General features: G+C 37.3%; 1 protein-coding gene across 2 annotated transcripts in view; it reads left to right on the top strand.

Moving 5' to 3' along the window:
• Rock1 (Rho associated coiled-coil containing protein kinase 1) overlaps positions 1 to 16,995 on the top strand; it is a 112,284-nt gene that overhangs the window by 61,064 nt on the left and 34,225 nt on the right. For both annotated transcript variants that reach the window (XM_031364945.1, XM_031364947.1), the window contains exons 13-16: positions 4,051 to 4,099; positions 12,685 to 12,820; positions 14,789 to 14,880; positions 14,973 to 15,219. In XM_031364945.1, coding sequence (XP_031220805.1) covers positions 4,051 to 4,099; positions 12,685 to 12,820; positions 14,789 to 14,880; positions 14,973 to 15,219 — 524 coding nt within the window. The remainder of the gene's footprint in view (positions 1 to 4,050; positions 4,100 to 12,684; positions 12,821 to 14,788; positions 14,881 to 14,972; positions 15,220 to 16,995) is intronic.

The following is a 16,995-nucleotide window of genomic DNA, read 5'->3' as shown; positions in this document are numbered from 1 at the left end:
AAAAAAAAAAAAAAAAAGAAAGGGATTTCTGAAATGCAAAATAGTCTCCTGAGCTAAGGTGACTGATTTTCATTCTTCCAGTGAGATTTTCTAGAGTATAATTTGTTTTGCTATTTTTTTGTTTGTTTTGTTTTGTTATTTTTTTTCCTGGTTGAGTCAAATTATTTGAATAACATGTATTTATTGTATAGAGCAGTTATCAACCTTTAGATTGCAACCCCTTTATGGGTCAAATGACTCTTTCACAGGGGTCGTAAGATTATCCTGTATATTGGATATTTATATTATAATTTATAACAGTAGCAAAATTTCAATTAAGTAGCAGCAAAAATAATTTTATGGTTGGAGGTCACTATAACATGAGGAACTGAATTAAAGGGTCGCAGCATTAGGAGGTTGAGAATCACTGAAGTGGGAAATGATCAAGGTATTTTAAAATAACCCAAAATAATGTTCAGACTTGTTAGCTATAAATAATTTTATAGTTACACTTTATGACTATTACTGAGTAAGTGAAATATAGTTGTAACAGATTTAGTATTCAGTAAATGGTACTGGGAAAACTTGAGAGTATTAGAGGCATAGGAAATATGAGTTTTTTTCCCTGCCTTTCCTAGTATATTATATAGCTAACTATATAATTTAAAATTAAGCCGGGCGGTGGTGGCGCACACTTTTAATCCCAGCACTTGGGAGGCAGAGACAGGTGGATTTCTGAGTTCAAGGCCAGCCTGGTCTACAGAGTGAGTTCCAGGACAGCCAGGGCTACACGGAGAAACGCTGTCTCGAAAACCCAAAAAATAAATAAATAAATAAATAAATAAATAAATAAATAAATAAATAAGAAAAACATGCAATAAACAATTAGTCGAAGCCGGGTTTTGGAGGGAATTTCTAAGAGTAAAGTATAGAAATAAAGGAAGAAAAGAGTAGATACAAACATATCAGTACTGAGACGTTTCTACTTTAAAATCTTAGGGACTGTAAAGATGACTCAACAATTAAGAGTGCAGCCGTGTGTGGCTCACAACCACCTGTAACTCCAGCTCCAGGGCGTCTGACACCTTCTCCTGGACTCTGTGAACATCTGCACTCAAGTGTTTACTTAACTTGCACATAGGCGTACATGTATACATATTTTAAAATCTTTAAAAATTTTAAACAAAATTTAAGTTTTGTTGCTGTTGGTGATAATGGGTTTGAGGAAGAAATCAGAATGGCCAGAGCAGGTGATCATAGGAAAAATTGTAACCTCAAGAAATGGAAATTAGACTTAATCCCAAGTCTTTTTTGGTTTTTGGAGACAAGGTTTCTCTGTGTAGACCTGGCTGTCCTGGAACTCACTCTGTAGACCAGGCTGGCCTTGAACTCAGAAATCTGTCTGCCTCTGCCTCCCAAGTGCTGGGATTAAAGGTGTGCGCCACCACTGCCCGGCCCAATCCCAACTCTTTAGGAAGCTGAGGCAAGATGATTAAGAGTTTTTAGCCCAGGCATTCAAATAATTTTAATTACATTCATTTAACAAAGATTTTGGGGGCTGGAGAGAATGGTTTAGTGGTTAAGAGCACTGACTGCTCTTTCAGAGGTCCTGAGATCCATTCCCAGCAGCTATGTGGTAGAGACTCAAAACCAACTGTAATGGGATCTGATGTCCTCTTCTAGTGTGTCTGAAGACAGCTACAGTATACTCACATAAATAAAATAAATCTTTAAAAAATTTTTTTAGTTTGTACCAAGTAATGTGCATACCATCAATATTGTATCAAATCAAAGAAGATATAGCAGCCCCTATATATTTTGCAGAGCTTGTAAACATTAGGGAAGATAATGCAATTATAAGTCAATATGGTACATGATAAGCTAGAAAGAATAACATGATGTAGTAATGTATTTAGAAGAACACTATAGTTGATGGCTCACACCTGTAATCCCAGCACTGAAGAGGTGGAACAGGAAGATCACAAGTTCAAGGCCAGCCTGGGCTACATGCTCCCTAAAAAAAAAAAAAGAAAGCCGGGCGGTGGTGGCGCACGCCTTTAATCCCAGCACTTGGGAGGCAGAGGCAGGTGGATTTCTGAGTTCGAGGCCAGCCTGGTCTACAGAGTGAGTTCCAGGACAGCCAGGGCTATACAGAGAAACCCTGTCTCAAAAAACCAAAAAAAAAAAAAAAAAAAAAAAAAAAAAAAAAAAAAAAAAAAAAAAAAAAAAAAAAAAAAAAAAAAAAAGAAAGAAAGGAAGGAAGGAAGAAAGAGAAAAAAGTGATGATTATATCATCAGATACCTATACTACTTTATTGGATGTTTTAAAAACCCTGAGCCAAAAAGTTGGGTGAGAAGACTAAAGTGGAAAGAATAGAAGAAAGAGTTAAAGTCCAGGAATTATACATATGTGGAGGCCTTGTAAGGGAATTTGATTAGCTGTTAGATAAAAGGAAAAGACAGAGATGGGCCTGGGAAAGTAGAGAGAGTTAGCATATTAAAAGACTTTGTTTTTGACAAACTAAAGGATTTGAAATTTACCTTAAGGATGGTGAAATATACTAAAGGTCATTAAAGAATTGAAAAATGGTTTTCCATCATCCACTCACTATCTTATAGGCCAGGTAGACATGGCACCTGCCTATAGTGCCAGTGTTGTGTAGGCAGTGCAAAGAGGGATACTCTTAGTTCCGAGACTGCCTTAATAGAAAGTGGAGCATCATCAAGGAAGGCACGTAAAGTAGATTTGAGGAACCTCGCTGTGCTCACACTGTGTACCAACACACATGTACATGCCTACAGACAAAATAACTCCCTGGGTAATGGGCAGCACTTGACCTTTTCATTTTTTACCTCAACAACAAAATCAAAAAGGAAGATTAATCAAGGATAATTCCATGTTGATAGAAGGTACTTGTACATTCTAGAAGAAAAGGATATTAGTATTGAAGGGAGCTGTATAGAACTATAAAATTATTTTGTTCATCATTAATGTAATTTGGTACTGTCATGAATCATAATGTAAATATCTTGATATACGTCCCCCAAGGGGACATGACCTACAGGTTGAGAACCACTGTGTTAGAAGGTCAGAATTAGCTTACAGACTAAGAAAGTAAACTGTGGTGGAGATAATGCAGTTTGGTTCGATTTCAGAATTTTTCCCAGTGCATTTACTCATTTGATGAATGCCACTTTTCCTGTCATTCACTTAACCTTTTATGATAAATTGAATGGCTTTTATTTGATAGCATACTGTATTAAGAAGTTCAGAAACACTTTTTGGGGGGGTGAGGATCCAAGGCAGGATTTCTCTGTATATCCTTGACTGTCCTGGAACTCAGTCTGTAGACCAGACTGGGATCAAGGACACGTGCCATCACCACTTGGCATTTGAGAAACTTGGAGGAGAAAAAGTTATCTTTAAAATTTTTTTTTTTACTGTCATTGTGTGTTTGAGTGCAAAGGCATGCATTCATGGCATGTGTGTGTGGAGGGTGTTAGACTGGGTCCCAGCTGAGATCATGATCATGCAGCAGGCACTGTTGTTGCTGAACCATCCTGCTGGCCCCAGAGTTTTCTTTTTCTTTTTCCCAACCAACAGTCTACAGCTAATAGACTGTAGCTATGAGTTTTTGCCAATAGAAGTGAAGATGTTTTCCAGTATTGCTATTGCTGCTTTACTTCTGCATCTCAATTATATTCATCACTCCCTTGAAATTCTTGCTACCGTACCATGCCAATTAGTATATTACAAAGGAAACACTGAACTATACGTACATGTTTTTTATCTGTATTTCAGCATAATTGGCACCTTTTAATCTTACGTAATTTGTGTGCCTTCAAAAATATATTTATTGCTCCACAGAAGCATGTCTTCATTAGACCAGCCAAGACATTTCTCTCTCTCTCTCTCTCTCTCTCTCTCTCTCTCTCTCTCTCTCACACACACACACACACACACACACACATCAGATTTTTAAAAAATCAAGTGAAAAAGACTGTTGGTATTAACACTGGGTAATGGAAATAAATGGATTTATAATCTGTATTTTTTGTTTGTTTTTACAGAACTTCAAACTTAAAACTAGACAAGATAATGAAAGAATTGGATGAAGAGGTACTTTTTAATCTTTTTAATTTACTTAGTACACATAATTTTTCTTTGTATCATTTTCCCTCTTTCACTTTGGTACATTTCCAGAGGCAATTTCATTTGAAATCACAAAACATAGTGGGAAATTAAGATGAAAATTTTACCTTAGACTCTAGCTTCAAGCTTACAGATTACACTTTAGTTCCCTTTTTATAACTTTATTCTAACACCATGTAGAAATTTTAGTACATGAATTTCAACTTTGATTCTTGATAGTCAAAAAACAAAAAAGCAGCAAGAGATCAAAAACAGAAGCTGTAACTATGTCACAAGGAAGACTGGGAAGAAAAAGGGATATTGCAATGATTGATACAGACATGGTGCCACATGATTAGTAGGGCTTAGACTTGAGTTTAGAAGTATTCATGTTTTCTGTGATTTCCTACCAGCCAGGTTAAATTAGCAGAGGAACAGTATTTTGTGATAGACGTTTGTGCACAAGTATATAATACATTTTTAGTCTTAGTTAACTTTCTATTATATACGATGACTCCCTTAGGCAGAAATAGCCAATCTCTGTAGACTTCTTCTAATGTAAAATATCCCTTGTCTTTTTAGATTTAATCTTTGATAAATTTTGTTGTCCAGTTTTTCTTCCCTGTAGTCATCTAAAGATTGTGACAACTTTTTTCCTATTAGCTTCAGTATGAACTTAGTCTTAAGTTATTTATATTAGCACTCGATATTTCATCCTGATGTTTAAGGAATCAACCCTAAATTCAGATAAGCTGTATGTTTAAGTTACTCATTGTTCTGAGTTCAAGATTGGGAGGAAGGTCTTAATTGTTAAATTAATATAGTCCTACTTAAAGATGGGCAAAGTGAAAGTACTGTTTCCTCTTCTATCCCTAAGTACAGCTAAAATTCCTATGTGTTAAATGTAAAACAAATGTGAGGAGATCCTGAAAAGTGTGAAGAAAGCAGACCATCTCTGGACTATGTGACTTCCAGGAAACACCACAGGTTTCTCAGTTAATAGAGTGCTTGAGAAGTAGCCTGAGTTCTCACAACGTCATAGAGATGTTGGCACATACCTATAATCCTAATACCTGGGAAATGGAGGCTGGAAGAACAAAAGTTCAAGGTCATCTTCAAGTATATAGCAAGTTCAGGGCTGGCCTGGAACACATCAGACCCTGACTCAGAACATAAAATATATAGGGAATAGTATGGGTCCCTCATTCCCTGGCCTCAAAATAACAAGAGCAGACTTTATAGGATACAGCTACATCATTAACAACATCTGTTCAACCATGGCAGAATATACATTCTTTTCAAGTGCTTGAGGACCACATACCAAGATAGGTCTTGTCCTGTGCAGTGAAGTATACTTAAGGGAGTCAGAATGATAGTGCGTCCTGACCAAAATATAATCAGGCCAGAAGGAGTTAACAGGTAGATAGCAAGAAAACTGAGCATGTGAAAGTCAAATGAGAAAAAAAGGCACTCTCAAAGGAGCAAGAGATCAAAAACTCATTAGACTGGGATTATATCTTCAAGCTTTTATGTTTCAAAAAAAATGTATAGCTTTTCATCATTGAAAAATCCATAATCAAATGTAAGAAAAATGAAGAAAAAAATACTAAATCAAAATTTGTGAGATGCAGTTAACACAGTGGGTAAAGGAAAGATTGCATAGCATACATCTTCATATTAGAAGAAGAAAAGTTGATAATGATGAGTCTTAACAAAAACAGTGAAAAGGGTAGTTAGAGGTCACTGCAATTGGAAATGACAAGGAAAAAAGTAGATGGAACAAAATAACTTGTTTGAAAACATCCATAGAATTGGCAGATCTCTGGCAAGATTGACAAAGGAAAAAAAAAGATAGAATCAGTCAGGAATAATAAAAGATAGTTATGAGGGAATGATGTGAATAACTCTAAACATGTCATTTAAGTGAATTAAATGAATTCCTTGAAAAAAATCCAACATGCCACAACTCAGTGTGGAAAAGATCATTTCAGTAGCTATATATAACTAAGGAAAGTGAATCCATGATTTTAAAGCTCTTCCCTACTTGCACAGAAAAAGTGAATCCCAATGACCATAATTCTGCCAAGTTTAAAGAAAACAGCAAATAATTTACAACACATCAAAATAAGAGCATTTCCTAATTCATTTTGTTAGGCTAATAACCGTACATAGACTATAGAGAGAACTAGAGATCACTATCACAGATACAGAGTCTTACAGAGTACCAGCATGGATCCCAGCAGCACAGAAAAGATAGCCTGCCTAACATGGATCCCAGCAGCACAGAAAAGATAGCCTGCCTAGCTGCAGTTTATTTCAGAGATGCAGGATCTTTATAATCAGTCACTTAATTCATTATATTGTCTAAAGAAGAAAAACCAAATGATGCTATCAGTTGATACAGAAAAGGCACTAGACGAAATGCAGCATCCATTCACAAAAACAATTTCAGAACACTCAAGTTGATAAATAGCATATACAAAACCTATATTTCACTTCATCTCTAATCGTAAAAGCATAAGTTCTTCTCCTAAGGTCTATTAATAACAAAAGCACATCATCTCTCATCTCATCATTATTTAGCTAGTACTAGAACTTGTAGTCAGGACATATGACCAAAAAAGAATCAGAGGAAGAGGTAAACCTGTCTGTGTGTTTTATGCAAGAGAGTCAATGATGTGTTTAGAAACGTCATAACCATAGTGATCCAAACTGCATGGTACTAAGACTGTACATTAGGAAAATAGAATGAGGAGCAGAAATAAGCATACATGGGACTGGAAAGATGGCCCTGAGGTTAAGAGTATTAGCTGCTCTTTCAGAAGTCCTGAGTTCAATTCGCAGCAACCACCTAGTGGCTCATAACCATCTATAATGAGATCTTGTGCCCTCTTCTAGCCTGTAGGCATACATGCAGGCAGAATGCTGTATACATCGTAAATACATCTTTTTTTTTAGAAAAAAGAAAGAAACCCACACAATTATGGCCAACTAACCTGTGACAACGTTGCAAAAGCATTTTGGTGGAGGAAAGATAATTCTTCAGCAAATAGTACTGGAGCAGTTGTAGGCCAAGATGGATCATACCTTGTGATCATTAACTTAATAGTAAATTTAAACAAATACAAAATATAAAGCTTTGAGTTGGTGACTCATGTTTATAATCCTACCACAACCTTCCAAGTGCTCAGACTACACATGAATGCCACAGTGCCCAGTTTCCAGTTAGATTAAAAGTTAAAAGAGGTGACTCAGTAGGAAGAAGCTCTTGTATATAGGCCTGATAACCCAAGTACCAACCTGTAAAATGCAGGAGGAGATGGAGTCCCAAGAGTTGTACTCAAACCTACACATGCACAGCGAATTTAAAAGTAAATGACAAAATGTTAGAGAAGTTGGAGTACTGTGGAGATCTATATCACCTCTACAAAGCTCTCTGATAGACACCATTTACTTATAGATCAGAAGATGGAGAAAATCACTCTCTGATGGAGAAAAATGACATAGCAAAGCAGTTTCCTCATGTCACATTTTAAAAACAAAGCAACAAAAATAGGGCAATACTGGTGATGGTGGTTCAGACACAGAAGGTGGATCTGTGTAATTCAAGTAGGAGTGTCTTAATTTATAAGACATGTTTTATCTGTTATTGCAAAGCTGTCATTAGAATGTACTACCCAGAGGATTGTAAGATTAGAGGTGAGGAAGACACAACATGTGCCCCAACACCTGAAGTAACTGGGACCAGCGGGATGTGGGCACCTAGGAATTCCACCCCACCAGTGGCACTGGTTCCTTCCTGTCTGGGCTGGTGCCCTGAGCAGACCTTGGGTGCGAATTCTGCAGCCAGTCCAATAACACCCAGAGGAAGCTCTATCCTCAGGCACTCCGACCAGAACCACAGGATCCCAGGACCCTAGGAACTTGTTCACACCAGGATCTCAGGGTTCCAGAGGCAGCATGACTCCCAAGAGCTCTAACATACCCAGGATCTCAGGATCACAGGATCCCAGAATCACAGAGACAGCTAAACTCTGAGGAGTTCTGACACAGCCAGGATCACAGGAAGGACAGGCTCCAATCAGATATAGCAAGGGCAGGTATAGCACTAGAGATAACCAGATGATGGAGAGTAGCATAAGAACATAAGCAATAGAAATCAAGGTTACTTGGCATCATTAGATGCCACAGGCCGGCCAGTCTATGCCTTCCTCGACCCACAGGGGAACAGAGTCCTAGTCAGGTCCAACAAGGTGTTGGCGAAGAAATGACAGACAACACAAGGGAGTACAGAATCTGAGTGTATTTGCACAAAGTAAAAATCAGGCTTATATAGTATACAGAAATAGTACAAATGCCAGGGATCACATAGGCAGGTAACGGTCACATCAAAGTCAGTAATATCAAACAGCCAGGTGCAAAGCAGAGGAGCAGTGGTGTCCTTCCTGCTGGGCTATCTTGGCAGCCCCAAGATAAATTCTCTGGGTCTGTCTGAGGCAAGCACCTGGAGGTTCCATTCTAGCAGTCCTTGAGAATGTCCCTGGCTGTAACATAGATAATTAGTAATGGAAGCCCTTCAACTTCTCTCTGGTATGAAAAGTAATTCTTGTGTGGGACTGCTGAGAGAATTCTAACTATGTTTACAGTGAGCAGTAGTGCCTGAGTTCTATCTCTAACTCTGGGGACACCCTGTCTGATAAGGCATCTCCCTTGTAAAAATTCTAAGCTAATTACAGCTAGGAAATCAATTAAGGTTATTTAAACACTGTGGAGGCCAGGAAATAATGTTTAATCTCAGTTTTAGCTATTTATGAATCATTTCTTAGGGCATCTATGTCTTATGCCTATATGCCTGAACAAAGAAAGCACACAAAACTCTCCACAGACTTTTACAGAGACCAACCTGGAACACATCTGAGTTAGAAGATGCCAAGAAATGAACTCCAGGAGGCTAAGGTAGCTCCCTTTGAAGCTGTGCACCTCAAATCCTCGAACAAGCTTTCAGGCCTGACACACTAAATCCACTGGAGTGACAAGTGGGTGTGGCAATCAGAACCCAATTCTCCCACCATAGCAAGTCCTGGGTAAACCATCACGCCAGAAAAACAAGATTCAGATCTAAAATCACTTCTCATGATGGTGATAGAAGACTTTAAGAAGGACATAAACAACTCCCTTAAAGAAATACAGGAGAATACAGGTAAACAGCTAGAAGGCCTTTAAAGAAGAAAAACAAAAATCCCTTAAAGAATTATAGGGAAACACGATCGAACAGGTGAAGGAAATGAACGAAACCATCCAAGACCTAAAAATGGAACTAGAAACAATAAAGAAATCACAAAGGGAGACAACCCTGGAGTTAGAAAACCTAGGAAAGAGATCAGGAGTCATAGATGCAAACATCACCAACAGAATACAAGAGATAAAAGAGAGAATCTCAGGTACAGGAGATAACAGAAAACATTGACACAACAGTCAAAGAAAAGGCAAAATATAAAAAGCTCCTAACTCAAAACATCCAGGAAATCCAGAACACAATGAGAAGACCAATCCTAAGCATAATAGGTATAGAAGAGAGTGAAAACTCCCAATGTAATGGACTAGTAAATACCTTCAACAAAATTATAGAAGAAAACTTTCCTAACCCAAAGAAAGAGATGGCCATGATCATACAAGAAGGCTACAGAACTCCAAATAGATTGGACAAGAAAATAAATTCCTCCTATCACATAATAAAAACACCACATGCACAAAACAAAGAATATTAAAAGCAGTAAGGGGAAAAAGGTCGAGTAAAATATAAAGGCAGACCTATCACAATTAACCAGAAGCCGGACAGTGGTGGCGCTTGCCTTTAATTCCAGCACTTGGGAGGCAGAGGCAGGCGGATTTCTGAGTTTGAGGCCAGCCTGGTCTACAGGGTGAGTTCCAGGACAGCCAGGGCTATACAGAGAAACCCTGTCTAGAAAAACCAAAAAAAAAAAAAAAAAGCCAGATGATCCTGGGCAGATGTCATACAGACCCTAAGAGAACACAAATGCCATCCCAGGCAACTATACCCAGCAAAACTCTCATTTACCATAGACAGAGAAACCAAGATATTCTATGACAAAACCAAATTTACACAATATCTTTCCATAAATCCAGCCCTACAAAGGATAATAGATGGAAACACCAACATAGGAAGGAAACTGCACCCTAGAAAAAGCAAGAAAGTATCTTCTTTCAACAAACCCAAAAGAAAATAACCACACAAACATAGTTCCACCTCTAACAACAAAAATAACAGGAAGCAACAATCACTTTCCTTAATATCTAATATCAGTGGACTCAGTTCCCAATAAAGACATAGACTAACAGACTGGTTACATAAATAGGACCCAGCATTTTGCTGCATACAGGAAACGTACCTCTGCGACAAAGGCAGACACTACCTCAGAGTAAAAGGTTGGAAAACAATTTTCCAAGCAAGTGGTCCCAAGAAACAAGCTGGAGTAGCCATTCTAATATCAAATAAAATCAACTTTCAACCAAAAGTTATCAAAAAAGATAAGGAAGGACACTTCATACCGGTCAGAGGAAAAATTAACAAGATGAACCCTCAATTCTGAACATCTATGCTCCAAATGCAAGGGTACCCACATTCATAAAAGAAACTTTACTCAAAGCACACATCGCACCCCATACAATAATAGTGGGAGACTTCAACATTCCACTCTCTGCAATGGACAGGTCATGGAAACAGAATAAACAGAGACACGGTGAAAATAGCACAAGATATGAACCAAATGGATCTAACAGATTCTATAGAACATCTCATCGTAAAGCAAAAGTATATACCTTCTTCTCTCAGCACCTCTTGGTACCTTCTCCAAAACTGACAATATTGGTCACAAAACAGGCCTCAATAGATACAAGAAGTTTGAAATAATACCATGCACCCTATCAGATCATCAGGGACTAAGGCTGGTCTTAAATACCCACAAAAACCACGGAAAGCCCACATACACATAGAAGCTGAACAACGCTCTACTCAATGATAACTTGGTCAAGGAAGAAATAAAGAAATTAAAGGCTTTTTAGAATTTAATGAAAATCAAGGCACATCACATCAAAACTTATGGGACACAATAAAAGCAGCGGTAAGAGGAAAACTCATAGCTCTAAGTGCCTCCAAAAAGAAACTGAAGAGAGCTTACACTAGCAGCTGGGCACCACACCTGAAAGCTCCAGAACTTTAAAAAGAAGCAAATACACCCAAGAGGAGTAGACAGCAGGAAATAATCAAACTTAGAATCAGCAAAACTAGGAGCTGGTTCTTTGAGAAAATCAAGAAGATAGATAAACCCTTAGCCAGACTAACCAGAGGGCACAGAGACAGTATCCAAATTAATAAAATAAAAAATGAAAATGGAGACATAACAATGAAATATACCTTAAAATAATTGTTCTGTTTGTTGAATATTAACAGTTGAAAAAATATTAAAATGATGTTCTGTATACATCATGGAAATATTATTGATAATTTTTCCCACTGTGCTTGAAATTGGCATTTTCTTAATGTTTAACTTCGAAGAGTTTTTGCTATTTTGATTTTCTTTTTTTTCCTTTTGGTTTTTCGAGACAGGGTTTCTCTGTATATCCCTGGCTGTCCTGGAGCTCACTTTGTAGACCAGGCTGGCCTCGAACTCAGAAATCCACCTGCCTCTGCCTCCCAAGTGCTAGGATTAAAGGCGTGCACCACCACCGCCTGGCTTGAAATTCTTAAAATTATACTTACTGATAAAATAATATCTCTCCTAGAAACACTGATAGTCTTTTTAAAGTAAACTGATTGTTAGACAGTGCACACAGATATATAATGTGTTTTAAATGCTCACTTGCTATGTCAGGTGGTATCCTATAAGGGCTTTTGAATATATTTCTTAATGATTCATTTTTAATAATTTATGCTCTTTTACTATGCTTTAGTCCCAAAGAATATTTTGTATGTTTTGCAGCAATTTAGTATTCAACATTAGATATGGGATCCTCAGTTATGAATTGTATTAAATATTCATTAATGATATTTTTAGAGTATGAAAGGATATGAATATAAAAGTTGACCAAATTTTTTATGTATTATCCGATTCTCAAAGTACTCAGTAATATTAATGTGTTTGATGTATTAAATACATTTAATTATTAAAAAAAAAAAAAAAGAATGTACTACCTGGGTCTTGTGACATGGCTGAGCATGACTGTAACCTTATCAAGGAGAAGTAGTGCAGACAGGTAGGCCCATTAGCTCACCAGGCTTGCTAGTTGGCGTGCCACAGGTTCAGTGAGAGACCATATCTCAAATGGTACAGAGGAGAAACAGTAGAGGAAGGCACCTGACCATGGCTGCTGGCCTCCACACACATGCGCACACGCGCATATGCTGTGTGCACATAAGCACAACTGAAAAGAATAGAATAGACTACCTGATTTTAAGCAAAAAAATAGGTCTTAAGATTTTATCTGAAATATTTTTAACGAGCAAAGTACTCCATGAACTGTGTGTCAATTGTAACTTTTCTTTATAATTTTAGGGGAATCAAAGAAGAAATCTAGAATCTGTGGTGTCTCAAATTGAGAAAGAAAAGATGTTGTTACAACATAGAATTAATGAGTACCAAAGAAAAGTGGAGCAGGAAAATGAGAAGAGAAGAAATGTAGAAAATGAAGGTGAATTGTTCTTCTGAAAATACTGAACTATCTAAGTAGACACTACCACTGAGCTATAACTGCAGCCCCCAAAATTTTTGTTTAGTATTGAACTGTGTTTATCATGAGGTTATGAGGTTGTCTTAACTACAATAATATACAGATAAATTAAATAACTCAAATCTTCAGTTAGATTTATAACTTACTAAAGCCTATAAGTGTTTTTGTTTTGTTTTGTTTTGTTTTTTTGAGACAGGGTTTCTCTGTGTAGCTCTGACTGTCCTGGAACTCACTCTGTAGACCAGGCTGGCCTCGAACTCAGAAATCCGCCTGCCTCTGCCTCCCAAGTGCTGGGATTAAAAGTGTGCGCCACCACCGCCTGGCCCTATAAGTGTTTTTTAGCTAAGATAATGATTGTTACAATGTGTTCATACCAGAGTCTGGAGAGTCACTGAAGACCACAAATATCAGGGCTGAGGAGAGGATTCTGTAGTAAAGAGCACCAGCTGCTTTAAAGAGGACGGAGGTTCAGTTCTCAGCACCCATAAAGTGACAACCAGCCACTTGTAGTTTCAGAGCATCAGCGTCCTCTTCTGGCCTCTACACACACTGTACAACACACAGTGCACAGGCATACATGCAGGCAGAACTCCCATACACAAAAAACTTAAAAACAACATTCATACCCAAATCTAGAGATTCCTATTTAAATTATTGTGCAGATATATGGCCTGGCAACAGTATGTCTACAAACTCAGACATTTCTAACAAGCAGCTCATTTGATTACTTTTAAGCTAGAGTTGCCACAGTTCCACCCCCTAGTAGTAGCTCAGGCTAGCCTGGAATTCACAAAAACCCATCTGCCTCTATCTTCCACTTGCTGGGATTAAAGGCATGCGTCACCACGTTTGGCTAAGATTTTATATTTTCATGCCTGTATTGCAATTATAATATTTAAAAGTCTTTTATGCCATTTGACAACAATGATTTTTACTTCAAGTTTATTTTATAAATGTACTTATATGTACAATTTTTTTTTTTTTTTTTTTTTGGTTTTTCGAGACAGGGTTTCTCTGTATAGCCCTGACTGTCCTGGAACTCATCACTCTATAGACCAGGCTGGCCTCGAACTCAGAAATCTGCCTGTCTCTGCCTCCCAAGTGCTGGGATTAAAGGCGTGCGCCACCACTGCCCCGGTGCAATCTTATGTATATATACAAGGCTCTTCATATAGAACTGATAAAGTATAAACTATATTCAGTGATATAATACATATTGGAATATATGTCATAAAAATATACAGCTTAACAAAAGAAAAGCATCTTATATTACTAAATGTGTATTTTTGTAGCTATGCATGTGAAAACATATGCATGATATGTTTGGTTTCATCTTAGGATATTGATTCATAGATTCACTTAAGGAAGATCAGTAGTTACAGGAGAAGTAAGTTATGGGAGAAAAAATATAGAAGAATCCTTGTTATTCTACCATTTACTATTTTTTTATTTTTGTACCATTTTAAAAATACTGAATTATTAAAGTAATTTTAATGTTCAAAATTAAAGAACTAGTTTTATAACTTAAGTTTGGTGGTACATTCCTATATCCCAACACTCAGGAGTTGAGGCAGGAAAATAACTTGAGCTCTTGTATTGGATTAGAGCCTGCAACGAATATCAAATCACCCCTTGGAGGATGTGAGGGGACTCAGCAAAAGTAGCTTTGTACTATTACACCAATGGATTGGTTCCATGAAGGCAATAAAAGAATTTGGAATACGATCTGTTTTACTTTATATTGTTCAGTCATGCTCTAGTTTTTAATAGATTCAGAATATAAGAACTTGTAAGATAGAATTTGTTTGAGGAGTGGGAATGGACCTAGTTTCACTGATTGTTATGGTCTAAGAATAAATTTTCTTATTAAAAAGATGTATTTTTTTTCTAACAAAACATGTAATTTGTATATAATCTTTGACTTCCTAGTTTCTACACTAAAGGACCAGTTGGAAGACTTACGGAAAGCAAGTCAGAGCTCCCAGCTTGCTAATGAGAAGCTGACACAGCTACAGAAGCAGGTCAGTTCTTCATCAGGATTCTTTTAAAATTATAGTTAATTAAAAGAAACATGATCATGTTTGGTCAAACTTCTTTCTTTCTTTTTTAATAGCTAGAAGAAGCGAATGACTTACTTAGGACAGAATCAGATACCGCTGTAAGATTACGGAAGAGTCACACAGAGATGAGCAAGTCAATTAGTCAGCTAGAGTCCCTGAACAGAGAATTACAGGAGAGAAATAGAATGTTAGAGAACTCTAAGTCACAAGCGGACAAGGATTACTACCAGCTGCAAGCTGTGCTGGAAGCCGAGCGAAGAGACCGAGGGCATGATTCTGAGATGATTGGAGACCTTCAAGGTAATATTTCTTCTTATGTGAAGTATATGTCACAAAGTTTACCATTGTAAGTTTTTATTTTATTGTACATATTATTGTGAGGTGTGTGGTATGTTGCTATGTGGCATATATGGGTGGTCAGAGAAGAACTTGGTAGAACTAACTCATTCTGTCTTCACCTGGTTTCTAGGTATTGAGCTCAGGTTGGTAGGCTTGTATGGTTAGCCCTTTACCATCTAAGTCAACCTGCCAACCCCATTTTAAACATTTTTAAGTGTGTATTTCAGTGTCATTAAATACATTCAACATTACTGTGCATCTTTCCACAAATCTCCCAACCATTTTAATCACTCCAAACTAAATGGTACCTGTTACACAATAAATCTGATACCTTCCTTCCTGAAGTGGTCTCTAACCATCATCCTACTTCCTGTGCCCCTTACCAAAAAAGATCAGGGTAATAGGAAAGGTTGGGATTAGTTATTAGTATTCTTTTTCTTTATTTAACTTAAAAACAGATTAAACATAAGCGACAGTGAATAAAAGGAACAGTTTAAAAGGTTAATACCATTCAGTTTGTTTTCCAAAGATAACTGCCTTCATTTCCCAGATATTTTCCTGGGGTTTGTTGCTGTTCAGTAGCAGCATCCACACTATCTATACAAAAGACACACATTAGAATTGCCAGGCCTCTCAAGAAAGACTGGAGGGTAAGAGGGGGAGTATGTTTTAACCTTAGCCATGGAAGGGAACATATTTTGGGTCTCATGAGACTTGATGATTAGCTATAATTCTGTGGACAGGGGTCAGGTCAGTTTTTGTGACTATGGAAACGGAAATTAGGAGTTCCCATTGGCTCATAGCTGAAGAGATTTGTGCAGTCTTATCTCTCAGGCACCAGGCTTAAAATAGGTCTAGATATATATAGCCAAGAAAGGAGCCTCTTTGTAATTATTGGGAAGCCTCGCACTTGTTTAAGTCTAGTTTTTCTCACTGCTTTTATACAGCAAATTAGCCATGGGAAAATCTCGTTGGTCAAGGAATAATTCCATAAATCCTTCCAGTTCTTAAAATTGTTGATGTTTGTTATCTTTTGCTTATGACTAAGCTTTGGACAACTTGGTTCCAAGTTTTACACCATCACCATGTGTTGTAGTATGTGTTTAGTCTCAACCGGGGTTTCTACCTTTCCTTAGATACTCAGTTCCCAGATAAAATATGCAAACCTTTTATATTTATATTTAAGCATTAGAGGTGTGCAGATAACTTCCCTCTATGCTGTAATTCTACTTCCTTGTTAATAACCCTGAGATAGGGCTTGCCATGTTTCTTCTGGGCTGCTCTTACTCCAGTTGGCCAGCCCTCAGTTGTTTTACCCCATGATGTCCTCTCTCTTCACCTTCCCTCCTCCTTCTGTGGTACTCCCTCAACCCCCCAATCCTTGGGAACCCAAATTCTGCTTACCTCTCTGTTTTGCCCAGCTACAGGTTGTAGGCATTTTTATTCAACCAATAGTTTTAAGGAGCTAGGTTACATAGCATTATTTGGTGTATGTGAAGATTTCCTTGTCCCTGGTGACAACCAGACTTGGGAGCCAGTATTTAGCATTATAAGACATAGCAAAAAACCAAACCTCAGTAATCATGTTTATTAATTGTTTTTTCTTTTAACAGAAATCTATTAAGAAAACTTTATATTATGATTTATTAGATTTTTACATCACTTATTTTGTTTTGTATTTTACCTAAAGTCCTATTTTGAGGTTTTTGTTTTGTTTGGAACCATCTCACTATGTGT

This window comes from Mastomys coucha, unplaced genomic scaffold (assembly GCF_008632895.1).
Source record: "Mastomys coucha isolate ucsf_1 unplaced genomic scaffold, UCSF_Mcou_1 pScaffold13, whole genome shotgun sequence".
Classification (NCBI taxonomy): Eukaryota; Metazoa; Chordata; class Mammalia; order Rodentia; family Muridae; genus Mastomys; species Mastomys coucha.
The sequence above is the reverse complement of the archived record's forward strand: the minus strand, read 5'-3'. Positions and strand labels throughout refer to the sequence as shown.